General features: G+C 44.0%; 1 protein-coding gene across 1 annotated transcript in view; it reads left to right on the forward strand.

Moving 5' to 3' along the window:
* Nucleotides 1-17,164, forward strand: part of COL12A1 (collagen, type XII, alpha 1) — a 237,313-nt gene that overhangs the window by 179,861 nt on the left and 40,288 nt on the right. The window contains 4 exon segments of the mRNA XM_015409542.1: nucleotides 1,546-1,688; nucleotides 10,548-10,657; nucleotides 14,705-14,854; nucleotides 16,006-16,083. Of these exon segments, the coding sequence (XP_015265028.1) occupies nucleotides 1,546-1,688; nucleotides 10,548-10,657; nucleotides 14,705-14,854; nucleotides 16,006-16,083 (481 nt within the window).

Genomic DNA, 17,164 nt, shown 5'->3' on the forward strand with positions numbered 1-17,164 from the left:
GTTTATTGGGGTTAGTACTGGAGACACCATGAACTCTCGTGTCAGGAATGACAGGTATCAAAATGCTGGTTACAATTACACCCCCTTCAAACCAGACCCCCTGATGTGTTAAGCCCAATAAGCTTAACTTTGCACTTCTGCATCCTGAGAACCTGAGGTCTGGGAAAAGTGAACCCATGTGATGCATCATTAAAGAACCAACTGCAAATGCCCGATGCCCTTTCAAAATTAGTTCTAGGTTTGGGGGGTGGGGCTCTACTAATATAATTTTTTCAGAACTCAAGGGGCTAGTTTTGAAGGTACGGTGGTTGTTGTCTTTGTTTCTCTGGTAAAGAAGAGCACTGTTGTGTTCTTTGATAGCAGAGAAACAAACAAAGAAACAAAATCCCCAGAAGCCCTGCTTCTGTATTCCCTAAACCAATAAATTAATACATTTTTTCAGCACAAGAAGGGGTAGTTTTGAAGGGGCTTTTTCGTCTTTTTTGTTTCTGATTTGCAACACACAAATGTGCTTTTGCTGAAGTCCCAGAATCTCAGGGTTGCAGATGTGTGCATTTATGGGACTTCAAAGAATCTATCTCCCAGTGTTAGGATTGCCAACTCCAGGTTGGGAATGTCCTTGGTATTTGAGGCTGGATCCTACAGAAGCTGGGGTTTGGGAAGGAGAGGGACCTCAAAGGGTTATAATTCTATAATCTAAACCAGCCATTTTCTCCACGGAAACTGATCTCTGCAATCTGGAGTTAAATTGTAAATCCAGGAGACCTGGAGGTTGGCAACCCTATCCAGTGGTTATAGTCTACCTGTACAGTGGGGGGGAAATAAATTGCTGACCTGGATAGTCCAATCTCATCAGATCTCAAAAGCTAAATGGGGTCCTCCCTAGTCAGCGTTTGGAGAACCCTATGGGGTTGCCATAAATCAGTTGCAACTTGACAGCAAAAAAAATGTGACTGTCCTTTCTGATTGCTTATCAGAACTCCCACAGGTGAGGTTTCAATCCAAAAACCAGTGATGGGAGAGGGCCAAGATTTAATTGTGATATCAGATTTAATAGGTTTTCATGGTTGTCTCTATTTCTAATGCCATTAAACAGTTAACACACTGGTGGTATTGTGTCTTAGGCTCCAAGAATCTCTTCCGGCCTAAGGAGTTTACCTACAACTTAATTGGATTGTCTCCTCATCTCCCCCTTCACGCAGCAGACATATGAAAAGCTAGTGCTAGGGAGACTGAGTGACAGAACACTGAGGACAAAATGCCGTGAGGGCAGTGGACGCTGTAGGAAGGAGGGAGAATATGGTCAGACTGCATAACTGGAAAGCTTACTCTGCTGTGCTTCCTCAGCTGGAAGAGGTAGGGACATTTCATCTAACTCCTCCCTCCATGCCTTGTGGCATTCAATTCATGATGCTCCCATGACCTCTGTCTTAGAGACTGCTGAAGGAAGGGAAAGACAGGGAAAAAGACTCGCAGGATCTAACACAAAGTTCTTTCAGTTTTTCATGCATGTAATGAGTAATGTACTCATGTTTTCCTTAACAGGGAAATGCATCCAGATGGATTGCCAAAGGCTTACACTATCATAGTTTTATTCCGCCTTCTTCCAGAAACCCCCAGTGAGCCATTTGCAATTTGGCAGATAACAGACAGAGATTACAAACCACAAGTTGGAGTTGTTCTTGATCGTAAGTGTATCTGTGAATGGAAATTTACAGCTTACTTCCTATTTTCCAGTCTGTATAAATTAAATGAAAAAATGGTTACTGTTTTTATTCAAGATGGGGTGGGTAATCTGTTCATTACCAGATACCAGCTATGAAGTAAATTGTCAGCCAAAAAAAACTAATGTGCATAGCTCATATACAGTTTGCATCACAGATGTGTAGACTCTGTTTTGCTAAGCCAAAGTTGGGTTGGTAAATTTTATTTTGATGCAAGTCAAGTGTAGTAATTCATAGGGTATTTTGAAAGAAGATAATTAATTATGTTCTGAAATTGCACTTTAAATTGTCTAGCAGTTGAAATATTTCTCACAAATTTACACCAAGCAAAATTTATTTGCTTAACTGTGCATTATTGTCCATATAACAGAGCATCCAAAGAATAGAGAGAGTTCCAACAGTGATCTTGGTCAGTATTTGTGAGTCGGTAATAATACTAGCCTTTATTCCAGTTCACCAAGTGGGAAGACAAAAGGATATGTAAAGACCTGGAAATTTTTTATTTTTGTCTTTAACCTGAGATAACTTTTATTCAGGACTCTAATTGGAATCACTTATGCTACATCCACAGAATGAATGGGTTTAAGGAGAAAAGTTTCATAATCTGGGAATTGCAACAAGTTTCCTCTAGCCACACAGCTATCAGTGATGGATCTTCTTAGTGGTCTCTGTGCATCACACCTCTGGGATATAGTCCAGGCATGCCTCGATGTCAACGCCAGCATCAGAATCGACAGTCGCCTCCCATTAAAAAAACCGTACACAGTTCTATTAAATTTTAAGATATACAATGAAGTGGTGAAGGCCCCCATGATTGCCTGGACCCAAAATTTTGGTTATAACATTGAGTTAGACAAATGGAACAGAACTTGGAAAACTACTATCAAATATCTTAAAGCAGTACCTCTTAAAGGAAACTTCTATAAGATGCTCTACAGATGGTATTTTACACCCGACATTCATTCATTTTATTACGGTCAGAGACCCATAGAATAGCATACAGAACAAAAGCAAAAAGCATTACAGAGAAGAGATATCATGAGGAACATTGAGGAGGAGCTTACGCTTTGTAAATGCAATAAAGAGAAATTTGGCAACATTCCTTGATATTGCAATGGATTTGTCCTCCAATAGATGTTTCAGCAAAAGTTCCTCAGAGTGGATTACTAATTGTCCTTGGTGTCTGAATGACCTTATTATAGGTGTAATTAAAAGGGCTCTTTCTTCTGCATAATAGGAACACTGGAATAGTATATGGGAGAGGGTCTCAATTGACTCGGAGGGGCATGAGCATAATCTCAAATGCCTAGGGATGCGTTGAAATCTTCCGGCAAGAACTGCCGATGGAAAAGTGTCAAATCTAGCTCTGGAAAAAGCCCATCTATGATTTGGGTTGGGAATATTGGCTAAATATAAAGGAGCAGTCATATAAATTTTGGGTTTCAAAGATTTGTAAAGAGGCGAAAGTACAGCATAGGATGTTTGCTGCTCAATATCTCTGAGACTTTGGTGAACGATATTTTTTGCCCTATCGTATCCACTTTCCAGAAGTTGGTTCGGGTCCAATCCTAGTGTTCTCAATTTGTGAATGGCTCTGGTGGACCACTGAGGGTAAGGGGATGCGGCCAATAAAAAAGGAAATAACCCAACAGGAAAAAGGTGGACTTTAAGCCAAAAGCAGAGAGAATGCAACCAGATATTCAATTCGACTGTACTGAGACCAGCTTCTTGTCTCAACAAGACATTAGAGGTACATCTTGGCGTATTAAATAAAGATCTCAGAAATTTTGATTGGACCAGTTCTAGCGCCTGAAGGTTTGTAAATCGCAGAATTTGTGTCCCATATCTCATTTGGGCTAGAACTTTAGCAGAGAATAGTTTCAGGGCAGCTGGAATAAAGCGTGCACCATCCTTCCTAAAGAATCTTAGTATAGCAGAAGCGGTTCTTTCTGCTGAAACAGCCACTCCATCAATGCCATAAAATCGGTGCCAAAGCACCCAATTCAGGCACAACAGTCCGAAGCCCATTCTTCTTCCCAAAAATGTAAGGAGGGTAAGGACGTTCGACTTATCAAGCTTAAGAAGCACAAGAAAGGCTCTCTCGCAGCCGCTTCACTTGATTCAACAAGCTGAGGGCAGCCACAAGGTGCACTTTTTGTCACCTTTGCTTCGTCCCATCCAGTCCCTAGACTCCGACCAGGAGCTGGACTTGACCCAGGTTTCTCGATCCCCCGATGTCAAGAACCTGCACCAAGATCGAAGGACACACGTCGTTGTCCCTTTGCCTCCGTTCATCCCCAATGATCGGGATTGATCTCCAACGCCTCTTCAGCCCCTGACCTGGAATCAGCGCCACTGGCAATACCTGTACGGGGCTTATCCTTTTTCGGGATCGATGCCATGGCTTCCTCCACTTCCTCCCATAGAGTGGGATTGCCGGTCATTGTCTTCCAGACTTTCTCGGTATCGAGATCCCTCCCCGGCACTGGAATTCGTTAGACCTTCACAGTCGAGACCGATCGCTAAAGGCTCCGGTCCCCAGTCATTGGCACCAAAACCTCCTATAGATCTGTCGGAGCTGTTACCCTCGATGCCGATCCTTCAAACGTCATTCTCTGACCCCTCAATCGATCCAGCTTCCATAGCTCTCACTCGGATGAGGAGAGTTCCCACCCACCATTAGAGCTGTCCCCACAGCAACAAGTAGAGGTCGACCTCCCTATTTTGCCATCAGAGGACGTTAAACCTTATGGAGACTTTGTTAAACGAATGGCACGCATGTTAGCTCTGCCCACCATCCAGCCTCTTCAGACTGTCATGGACTCGGTCTTCGACATCGTCCAGCTGGACACTTCAACCTTGGTCGCCCTTCCCATGACTTCGGTCCTCTTGAAAACAGCCAAAGCCCCTTGGGCTCATCCGTCGTCCGTCTCGGTTTCCAATAAGAGGTTGGATCATATGTATAAGATTCAAGAATTGGGGGCAGAATTCCTCTTCATCCACCCAAAGCCGAATTCGTTACTGGTTACATCATCTGCCAAGGGCAAGAGTAGCCACTCTACCCCTCCAGAGAAGGAGGGACGGAAAATTGACTCATTTGGCAGAAAATTTTATACTGCTGGAGCTATGGGTATCAAATGCTCTATCTATGCTGCTTGCATGGGACACTATCAGTATGCCCTTTGGGAACAAACGTTTGAATTTATTTCAACCCTTCCCGATGACTGTAGTCATCAAGCCCAGCATATCCATACAGAAGGAATGCTCTTGGCAAAACATCAACTTAACATCTCCAAGCACTCGCTAGACATAGCAGCAAAGACTCTCACTTCTTCAGTCGCCTTATGCCGGCACACATGACTACGTTCCTCTGCCCTGCAGCCAGACACTAAAACCATCATAGAGGACCTTCCATTTGAGGGTGATGGACTCTTTATTTCCATCACGGGTGCAGTGCTTCAAGAGCTCGACAAAAGTATCAAGACGTCTCGCAGCCTAGGGGTTACACCTCCCACAAAACTTCACAAGGGAAAACCCTGGACCAAGCAATGGTCCCACAGACCCTCGTCAAAATCTTCTTCTGAGCCACACTGGCAAAGGTCCCCAAGTCATTCATCTCATCCTTATGGAGGAAAACCCAAGTTTTCATCTACCTCCCAATCTAGACCCAAAACTCCTAAGAATACTAAACAGAGTCTTTACCTCATTCTCAAGTCCCCTACACGCTTGTCTCCTTACCTGTCGACCTGGGAGCTCATTACGTTGGACCAATAGGTCCTTTCAATAATCAAATCGGGATACCTTATAGAGTTCTCCCAAATCCCTTCTACTACCCACATCGTCATCACACCACCTTCAGTCGTCCTCCTGGAGGAGGTTCAAGCCCTTCTCAGCAAAGATGCTATAGAGCCGGTACCAGTAGCCCAACATCCCACGGACTTCAACTCTCGTTACTTTACAGTACCGAAATGGGACGGAGGCCTCCACCCCATTTTGGACTTCAGAAAGCTGAACTCTTTCATCGTATACAAAAAGTTTTGGATGACAACATTACAGTCCATTCTCCCACTCCTAAATCCAGGGACGTGGATGGTGACATTGGACCTCAAGGATGCCTACTTTCACCCTGCCCATCGTGGTTTCCTCTGTTTTGCAGTGGGCAACAGTCATTTCCAATTCAAAGCCCTCCCATTTGGACTGTCCGCGGCCCCTCAGGTCTTCACAAAGGTTATGGTGGTCGTTGTGGCATACCTCCGTCTAAGAGGAGTCCAGATATTTCCCTATATAGATGACTGGTTACTGGTAGCAGACTCAGAGGCATCCCTGCTCACCCATGTCGACCTAACCTTGACCGTCCTTACATCCTTAGGCATCAAGGTAAACCTACAAAAGTCAATGCTCCTTCCCACCAAAAGAGTACAGTTTATAGGAGCTATCCTGGACTCTGTCGTTTGCAAGGCTTTCCTCCCTCCCCAGAGAGCAAGGGACATTGTCAATCTAGTGACTCTATTTTGCAAGACCAGACATGCCACGGCAAAGCAAATCCAGTGGCTGCTAGGTTTGATGGCGGCCACCACCAATGTCATTGTTTTTGCCAGATTGCACATGAGACCTCTGCAGCTTTGGTTCATCCGCAGATTTCACCCACAGAGTCAACCCCAATCCCTTCATCTTGTCTTCCCACCGGCTTTTTTGGGCTCTCTGCTTTGGTGGACAGATCCTGTAAATCTAGCAGGAACCCCATTTCATCCGCCCACATCAATACTCACGTTGACTACAGATGCATCGCTTAGGGGATGGGGCGCACATCTCAAGGGAATTTGTGTCGGGGCTCGATGGGAATCCCATGTAGCCCACAGTCACATCAATTTTCTGGAATTACTGGCAGTGCAGTATGCCCTCAGGTCTTTCCGACACCTGGTGGCCCAGCATGTGGTCACTGTCCTGACAGACAACACAATGGCTCTGTGTTATATCAACAGACAGGGAGGCATGATATCCAGGGGGTTATGTCGATTAGCCCTGGAATTATGGGATGAGTGTCAATCATGGAACATGTTCCTGAGAGCCGCCCATCTACCAGGAATGTTGAACATCCAAGTGGACTTCTTGAGCAGAGGAGGTGCATCGGAGCATGAGTGGGAGCTCAGTTGGACCTATCTTCAACTGATCTTTCACCTTTGGGGCCATCCAGAGGTGGATGTATTCACAACACGCAGCAACAGAAAATGCCGTCTGTTCTGCCCCAGAGCGGGAACAGATCCCCTGTCTCTTGGCGATGGTTTTCTGGTTCCGTGGTCACGTCTTCATGTGTTCCTATTCCCTCCAATTCCGCTGATCTCCAGAGTACTAGTCAAGCTATTGCAGGAGAAGCCACGATGTCTCTTAGTGACTCTGGGGTGGCCCTGGCAACATTGGTTCTCCACTCTGTTCCACCTATCCAAGGGCTCCTTTGTTCATTTTCCCCCAGCTGCAGATCTCCTTCTCGCGGGGAAGGGGCAGATACTGCATCACGATGTGCAGCGTCTCAAGCTCACTATTTGTAGGATCCTTTTTGATCATTCAGAGACAGAATAGATCACGTCCTATTGAACTGTCGCAAACCGTCTACCCGAATTTCTCACCTTGTCTTGTTGGGATTGCCACCACCCCCATCAGACCTGATGGCAGTCTTTGGGTTTTTATTATATCATCTGGATATAGGCCTCAGCTGTGCCTCGTTGAAGGTCTATTTAGCTGCAATTTTGGCTAATCACCCGCCGATTGATGGTCATTCTGTTTTCTCCCACCCTCAGACCAAGAAGTTTCTTAAGGGCCTGACCCACCTCTTCCCCCCCGTCGCGTGGTCCCACACCAGCGTGGGACCTACCCATGGTGCTTACCAGACTTATGTACAGACCTTTTGTGTAGTCTGCACTTATGTACAGACCTCTGCAGCTTCTATCATGGAAGACAGCCTTTTTAGTTATCGGCACTCCACTGTGACCCCCCTTTATTTGCGTTTCCGTCATAATGGGGTCACGTTGGCTCCAGATGTTTCTTTCTTACCGAAAGTTGTTTTTGAGTTTCATCTATAAGTGGACATTGTTCTCCCAGTGTTCCTCCTTCGACGGAGGAAGAACGCAGTTTTCACTCGTTGGATGTCGAAAGAGCTTTATTCTTTTACCTAAATTGAACATGGCCTTTTAGGAAATCACCGGCCTTGTTTATCTCTTATGCTCTACCCTCTCAGGGGAAGAAGCTGCTGTCCCAATGCCTCTCTAAGTGGATTGTGGAGACTATTAAGTTATGCTGCATGCTAGCTAAGCAGTCGCTCCCGAGTCCGCTATGGGCACATTCCACCCGAGCAGTGGCAGCATCCACAGCCTTCCTGCGAGGTGCGTCGCTAGAAGATATCTGCAATGCAGCTACTTGGGCCATGCCTCACGTTTGTGAAGCATTATGCCCTTGACGTATGTCTTCATCAGCATTCCATGGTTGGACAAGCGGTGTTCCAGGCGGCACAGATTTAGGACCTCAGCTCCCTCCTCCAGGTAGGTGTGTACTGCTTGTTAGTCTCCCAGAGGTGTGATGCACAGAGACCACAAAGAAGATAAACAAGTTGCTTACCTGTAATTGAGGATCTTCGAGTGGTAATCTGTGCATTCACATCACCACCCCTCCTTTCCCTCTGCCTTTGGTCCTTCCTTTCTTTCTTTGGAGACTGAGGGCAGTGGTCAGAAGGAACTGGCAGGATCGTCGTGCCCCTCCCTTGGTTATGGCCAGTGGAACCCAGCACGTGACCGGGGAGCGAGCATGAAAATCCCTTTTGCTTTCCATTATACCGATCAGGGTCGGCACAGGCGCACTATATCCCAGAGGTGTGAATGCACAGATGACCACTCGAAGATCCTCAGTTACAGGTAAGCAACCTTTTTTTTGCTTACCAGGTGGTCTACTAGGAGGCTTACTTTCTCTGTCAGTGGATCATGCTTTTTACCCTTTGAAGTTTGAGAAGAGGATGGGATTTGTTTGAGGCCCACAACTTCAAACCATTTGCTTTACTATGTGGAATAAATAAAAACACTGATATTTTGGTGTTCAAAATGATTTTAAAAAACCTTTCCAATATTGTACCATTTGTATACCTTGTTAAGCTTGCAGGCAGACATGGAATAAGGAGAGCCAAAACTGTTAGCTGGGATAATAAAAGGATTGTCTTTATTTGATTACTAGGAATCAGGTCCGTTGTAGCAATAAATACAACGAGCACTAGCCTGGCTGCCCGGCTGTGGGCCCGCGTCTCCTTCCCCGATCCCCCTGGCTGCTTGAGTCCCCGGCGGGCCAAGCTGGCTGTCCCCCCACCCAGCCGTTTGAGGGCCCGGAGGTCCAACCCACCCAGGCCCATCCCTCTCCCCACCATGCACGCAAGGCCCCGGCAGGCCAAGGTGGCTGGGCTCATCCCTCTCCCCAGCACCCATTTGAGACACAGGTGGGCCAAGCCAGCCAGCCTCATTCCTCCCCCCTGCCCATTCACGGTGCCGGCGGGCCAAGCTGTCCGGCCTCATTTCCCCCCCATTCGAGGCGGCGGCGGGCCAAGCTGGCTGGCCTTGTTCCTCCCCCCTGCCCGCTCGAGGCGGCAGTGGGCCAAGGCGCCCGGGCTCGTCCCTCTCCCCACCTCCCGTTCAAGGCACTGGTAGGCCAAGTTGGCCGACCTCGTTCCTCCCCCCACCGCCCATTTGAGGCAGGCCACCTGCAGGGGCCTGGTCCTCCACAGTGGCCGTCGATCGGGGGGAGCAGCCGCAGAAGCGCCGCAGAGATGGGCAAGGTGCTGGGGAGGCGCGGCACTGCTTTGGGCTGGAGGAAGACAGGTGGCGTGTTCAGAGAGCACGTGGGCAGAAGTCAGAGAGCGCAGCCAGTGGCCACGGTCCTCATTGTGAGTGGGAGTTCTTGCAGCCAACGGATTAGGGAGCAAATTGAACGTGGCCACCCCAAAACAGCTTTATTATATAGAGAGATATATCAGTCAAGGGATCTGCAGTACCAATGTGACAACTCATCCTGTTCCTAGCCACAGTATGGTCCATTGTTCTGTTGCAGAAAAGTCAGGCTTCCTCTGTCTGCACATCCCAGATTTTATAGGCAAGACCATCTTGGCTCTGAACTCTGAGCTGACAGCTATGTACAGCTCGGTCTCCTTCTTACCAAACATTTTATTTCTTGAGAGAGGTGTGCCATGTCCTTTTCCCTCCCAGTGACAAAGGGGATAATGACATCCCTCAAGGTGGTCCTGTCACAGTTCCATTAAGACACTAAGGCCCCAGGCTTTCACTCTATGCTATTTTCATTTAAACATGGATGTTATAGTTCAGAACATCTATTTATCCACTTTGCTTGTCTTTGCCAAAGTGAATCCTCATTTTAACTGAAATATATTTCAGTTAATTATTAAACACCTGTACTAAATCTGAATCAAGTGTGTTGTAAATGTCAATGCTACCAGTAACCCATGATTTTGTTCAATGTGACCAGTTTCACAGAATTACAGTGGTTTGGATCCTTCTCTGTGGGAACTACAGAGGTGGTCTTCTTCTGCAACGTGTACTTTTCTTGCTCTCAGCTCTTTGGGATTCTTAAAAAACAGTGGTGTGATGTAAGCAGAAGTGCCTAGTGCCAGAGGAAGAGAGCACTGCAGCAAAGGGCCTTCTCTGCAGTGTCAGGAGAGAAGCATGCATAGAACCAAAGGGATATGATACAAACCTATACATACAATTGAAGAATGGTGATTTTCTTGTGTTACAAAATGACATGTAATAAAAACGTCTCTCCCTCCCCCAACGCTAGCCTCCAGCAAAGTATTATCATTCTTTAACAAGGACACAAGAGGAGAGCTTCAGACTGTAACATTTGATGATGATGAAGTAAAGAAAGTCTTTTATGGAAGTTTCCACAAGGTAAGGTTTTTTGATTAAAAACAAACAAAAGCTGTGCATGTAGGAAAGTATTTGTACAGAAACCTAGTGAGTTACAATGTAAGCCCATTTTTGAGGTCATAGAATTAATACAAATTGTATCATCAGCCCTACAGGATAACAAAAAAAGGATGGTAGATTCATCTACTATGAAAAATGATGGACTTTCTACAAGTCCAAGAGTATATTAAATAGACCCCATTGATATTGATAATTATGGTATTGGTACTTTATTAGAAAGGATACCTAAATGCAAATTAGAAGGAATATGGAGAATGGATGTAGACATCATACTTACCAGAGGAATCTGCAACTGGCTATCACGTTCAAATCTCCGGGGCATTTGGTTTAGCAAAACTCAGCAGGTGACTCTGCTGTCTTCCTGCCCATCCCCCCCCCCCGGTACTATCTAGCAGGGTCAGGGAAATTCAGCACATTATGGACCTAACTCATGCAATGCACCAATTCAAGAGGTTTTTGTAACATAGATTAATCAACAACCATTCATAAATATGAGACTCTCCATTCAAAGTCCTATGTGTACTACAGTGAGCACATGAAACATCAGCACCTGTGATTCAGTTGAGGGGACAGTGCATTGCAGTTAGAGAAGCACCATGTATACATTTAGAGCTCCTATGTTTACAGCAGATGATTAAATCAGACAGTGTACCTACAAACCCTTCAAGGTGTGCTGTTTGTTAAATTTCCTTATATTTGTAGACTAGCCTGATACCCGTACTTCGCTACGGTATTTAACTTCTGTAAATCCAGTTATAATACTGATGATGTAAAGTTTGAAATGTAACATTTGTTGTAGGAATTCTAATGGAGAAGATTGTAGTGTATAAAATGAAGTGAGAGATATGTACTTTTTTTCTCTCTACTGAAGGACCTCTCTGTAGGCTGCTGGGGCGGGCTTCCTCATGGCTTTAAGCACCCTACAACTTCTGCTGCACCTGACAGACAACCGTCTGTTAGGTGTAGGAGGTGGGGGGAGTGTGTTGGAAGCCATCAGAGAGGCTGGGCCAGCAGCATCGCTAAGGTGATCCTGCTGGGGCAGCATACCTGATGGATTAAAGTACCCTGGTCTTGCTCCTCCACATGACAGACACCCGCCTGTCTGGTGTTGGGGGGATTATGTTTAAAGGCATCAGGGAGGCTGGGCCAGCAGCAGGGCTAAGGCAATCTTGCTGAGCAAGCCTCCCCAGCAGCTGTAAGCATCCCACCTTCTCTCCTACACCTGACAGGCAGCTGCCTGTCCAGTGTAGGAGGGGGAGGAGTATTAGAAGCCACTGTGGAGGCAGGACTGGCAGGATCACTAAGGCATTACTGCTGGGGCAGGTTCCCTCATGACTTTAAGTACCCTGCAACTGCTGCTGCACCTGACAGACAACTGCCTGTCAGGTGTAGGAGGGGGGAGCATGTTTGAAGCCATAGGGAGGCTGGGCCAGCAGCTTTGCTTCACCTCACAGGCAGTTGGCCACTCCTGATATCTTCAACTGACATTAGCTCGCTGCAGTCCCCTGTAACTGTTGTTGTTGAGGTTCTTTTTACCTCAGAACACTGAGCTCTGCAGCTGACCAATAAGAGAGTGGGGGGTGCAAGGAGGCAGCAGCCTGGCAGCTACATAGGAATCAATGGGGGAGCACATTTACCCCTTTTGACCCCCTTAGCGGCCAAATTTCTAAAAATCCCTTCTTAGTGAGCATCTACGTCATGGTACGAGCATTCTCCCTGAATTTGGTGTCTCTAGGTCCAGCAGTTTGGCCTGGGCGTTGATTTTACCGTGAGGGGACTTTCTTTTATATATATAGAAGATGGATATATTCTGTGTAAAAACTTCCAGCTAAAGAAAAGAAGAAAAGCACACAACTGTATAAAAGATAATTTTAATATTAAGAATCATCATCTGTTAAGGAAATAGCTTACATGTGAATCAAATTCAATCCCAAAATAACAAAATACTTTTGTGGTGTTCATTCAGTGAGTTATGCACTCACTCAGTGAAAAATGGCTAACAAATTTGGGTATTTGTGGAAAATTTGCTTTGGCACCCTTTTCTGGACTTTGAGCAGTATTGCTATAGTGATAGCTGATGAATCTAGCAAGTCTCTTGGGGGCAACACTGGCTTAGCAAAACAGCCATTAAAATTGCATCTAAGAACTCTTAAAGAAACAGATGGTTTCTGTACTTTTTCTTGCCATTCATAGCCAAAATACACATGACCGGCAGTTCTGTAATTCTTCTCCTAACAAGTTTTTTTGTTTTTTTTTTAAATGAAAAGCAGCTAGGGGGAGGTTGAAATGAGCAGAGGTCTGGCAGGGGGAGGCAAGTGTTGAACAGTTTTTCTTCCTACCGACTGTCCATTAAACTGTCCTCTTTAAAAGGTTTCTCAGTCATGGTGATAAAAGATACAGGATCCTCATCTATTTTGTCCCTTGGAGCAAAAGCAAGTTGGGGAAAATAACTTTGAATCGACAAATGGCAAGAAAAGTAAGGATCAAGCAGGCCCTCTTTCCTACTGCCAGTCCTTTACTCCTGAATTCACTTCCTACAGCCGCTTTTCATTTTTTTTTAATAAAAGGAAAGAAGAATAATGGAGTTGCCTGTCACCCATAGTTTGCCCAATGCTCTACCACCAATAGAAGTCATGTCCCTTTTGTCCCAGCACCTGGTATGAAAATGCCAGACTCTCTTATATGGGTTAAATTGGGCCTTTTAAATTAATTATAGCTACTCAATAAGTGATAGGTGTTTTAGTATATGAAGGAAAAAAGGTTACTGTATATTCTTTCTTGCCATTATTCAATGCACTATATGATGACGACCATTAGAGTATCTGAAATTTTGGAAGAGTGTTTCCATTAAAAATGTCTGAGTATCTTCAGATGTGCAGTTCTCTTTTCTGCCAAATGTATATATATTTATAAACCATGTTAATTATATGTAGTGGGTTTTTTTTAATATGCTGAAATACAGATTTAGATACTGAAGTGGAGTTGCAGGGAGCTCTTGATAGGTGTTTGAGGAACTGGAGGAGGGAGTCTTATTGAATCTGTTTAAGACCTAACTACAAGTTTGGAGCAGTTTCCAATTTTTTCTGGACTGAGATTTCAAACATATTACTCAGCTTCTGGACCATGTCCCAAAATATCTTGTTATATATTCTAAGAGAAGCCTATCCCTGTTACCCAAGCAAGGTTTCTACCAGATAACTTCTGTGCTTCACAGAATATAAAACAAGTACTATTAAGACTCCTGCTGTTACAAAGCTTGTAGAATGATAGCGTTAGTCACATTAACATTTTATTTATATTGGACAATAGAGATATCCTGCACAATTATAATCAATCCACTGGATTTGTTGGGATTTTTTAAAACAAATTGCAAGATGGAAGACTTAAGAAAGGAACCTCTTGCAGAATACTGTGTTTGATAGTACAAACTTATCTGGATTTTTCTAGACTTTATGAAATTGTAAATCTACTGTTACGGTCTAGCACTGTAAATATCTTCTGTCCAATATCTATGAGTGAGAGGGACAGTCTGAATTTCCAAACTATAGCAAAGTTCAGCATAATATCAAATGAAATTAATCAATATGAAATAAGGTCCTTGAGCAGTCAACAAATATATCTCTGTTGTAATCTTTATTTGTAACTCAGTTCTTCAATAAAATGAAATGCAAAAAAACCCAAAAAACAAATATATCTCTTATATTTTTTTATTTTTATCTTTGATGGTTATTTTACTTATATAGTCATGGTTGTCCCATCTCATCTCTTACTAAACATAGTTACTTACCCTGATCAGCAGCCCAGATTGCCCCCATTTGCCTGGGCTGCCTCATTCATTTCAATGGAGGGAGCATCTCTGGGCAGGTGGATCTGCCATTTCCATTGAAATCAATACAGAAGCTCTCCAGTGCAGCGATCTCTCTGGGTGTACCTGCAATACTGGGGTATTTAATGTGTTGAAAGAGCTTACATATGTACCTATAGTCCTTCTAAATAATTTTTATGCAGGTTCATATTGTTATAACACCTACAAGTGCTAAGATCTACATTGACTGTGTTGAAATCATGGAAAAACCAATTAAGGAGGCTGGAAATATCACCACCGATGGCTATGAAATACTTGGTAAACTGCAGAAAGGAGACAGGAAAACAGCAACAGTAAGTAATCAATTTTACTCATTTATCAACTCAAACTCAAAGCACACCCTATGTAAAATTTAAAGTCTTTAGGGGAAAAAAACCTTGTAAATGCTGAAATGGCTTACACAGTCACAAACTGTGATAAAGTTCATAGTTTTAAAGGTGTATCTAATGACAATCAAGACATAACATTTATTGTGGTATGAGGAGGAGGAGGAGATTGGATTTATACCCCGCCCTTCACTTGGAGTCTCAGAGCAGCGTACAAACTCCTTTCCCTTCCTCTCCCCACAACAGGCACCCTGTGAGGTAGGTGAGGCTGAGAGAATTCTGACACAAACTGCTCTTTCAGGAACAGCTTTGCCAGAGCTTGTGACTGACCCAAGGTCACATCAGCAGGTGCAAGTGGAGGAGTGGGGAATCAAACCCGGTTCTCCCAGATTAGAGTCTGCACACTTAACCACTACACCAAACTGGCTCTCATTGGCAAGAGCCTACTTTATCAGGTGCATGAAGATAATGGCAATTGACTTCTATTCTTTGGATTGCATACAAAATGTCATCACACATCACAAAATCAGTGCATCAACCTAGCTCTGGGCCAATTTTATGCTATCACCTGTGATAGATTTGAAATGGTATGGGAGAAGTTATCAATGATAAGTCTGAATCAAAATTACCGCATGACCAAACAAAATACAAGTATGAAAATGTGTCTGAAATATTTTCTTATTGAAGTAGACAGACTATAGATGACTCTTAATCTTCTGTCAAAATCCACCAGTACTCATCAATGCTTTTCATCCTTAGATCTTATTCCCTGTAGCATTGGCTCTAGCATAGAAGCTGTTCTGAAAGCATCAATGAGTCAACACTAATATGACTCAATTATGTTGGGGCCTAAGAAACATAATCTTTGATGGGGAAAAATTCTGTGTCTTCCCTGACTGCTATTACTAAGGATGTATAAAAAGCTGAGTGACATTATTACATTAAAAATAGCTTGGGAGTTCTGGTATTATCCAGTGGTATAGGCCACTTTGAAGCATCTTTTATGACCAGGCTGAAGAAGAAAAATGTTTTTTTGCCTAATATTATACTGCATGGCTATGTTCTTGAAGTTTATTACAGATGTATCATTAATTAAAGGCTTTCTTCTTTTTTCACAGTTTGAAATCCAGAGCTTTGACATTGTATGCAATGCAGTTTGGACTAGCAGAGACCGATGCTGTGATATTCCTTCCAGGGTAAATATAAAGGAACCATCTTGGCAGCTTTAATGCTAGTCAAATGGAATGTTTTATGTCAACATTCTAACTCACTTCTGCCAAGAGGACAACGTGCAATAATAGGTGTAAACATTGTCTAAGCCAAATAACAAATTAAGTATGTGACCATATTCATCATCTTGAGACTTCAAGGGAAGAATTGTATACACTTTGCCAGAATCATAATATAAATGCTGCTGTCTTCCTCTGTGGGCTATAGTCAAACCAGCTCCTTTGTCATGCTGCACGTGATTTCATGGCTTATTTGGCTCTTGGGACTTCTGTTTGTTTCCCATACATATGCCTTTTTCTTTCTGTAACTGAGATTCACATTTATTTTTTCCATAATGAAAAAAATACTGGCTTGGATTCAGAACATTTTTTTTGCCTCCCCCCTTCCTCTGCAACCCAAAATGCCCCTAAAAAATGCTGCCCTGGATCCAAGCCTCAGAGATGGCACAATTATATTCATGTACTTCTTCATAAATTTAATTTTATAAATAAATAAACTGAGTAGGAACTTTGAGATGGGAGTATGAAGAGCTAGGTTATGGAATGGGAAATGTAGCCAAGTTTTTGGCTTTTATTAAAGTAAATTAACAGGTAAAATTAACAAGGTGGCTTTGCATAAATTTGCGGTGTCACAAATGTATTGTAAAGGAAAATAAAAGGGTTCAAATAATGAAGGGTGTGCTGGTGTCCCAGAAAAGGGCCATTTTGAGACTTCTGCTCAAACCACTGCACAAAAGATTTATATAGTTAATGAGGTTCATATTTTTTGCTCAATACATTTCTATCCCAGGAAGTGGAGCGTAAAGCGTGTGAGATCCTGTAATATGGTTTAGCAAGTCTGGACAAAATCTTTGAGAGGCCCACTGCATGCATGAACCATCTAGATTGCCACATTTACATGTACATTAGTTATATACAAGGGGCGGACCCGCGATACTCGCGGGGGGGAGGGTGCTCCACACCGAGGAGGAAGAGGAGGAAGCAGCAGGAGGAGGTAAGTACCCCCCCATCCCGCCGGTTCTCCCCCCTCTCCTCCACCCCTCCCCTC

Source organism: Gekko japonicus, unplaced genomic scaffold (genome assembly GCF_001447785.1).
Source record: "Gekko japonicus isolate JY-2015 unplaced genomic scaffold, Gekko_japonicus_V1.1 scaffold1213, whole genome shotgun sequence".
Lineage (NCBI taxonomy): Eukaryota > Metazoa > Chordata > Lepidosauria > Squamata > Gekkonidae > Gekko > Gekko japonicus.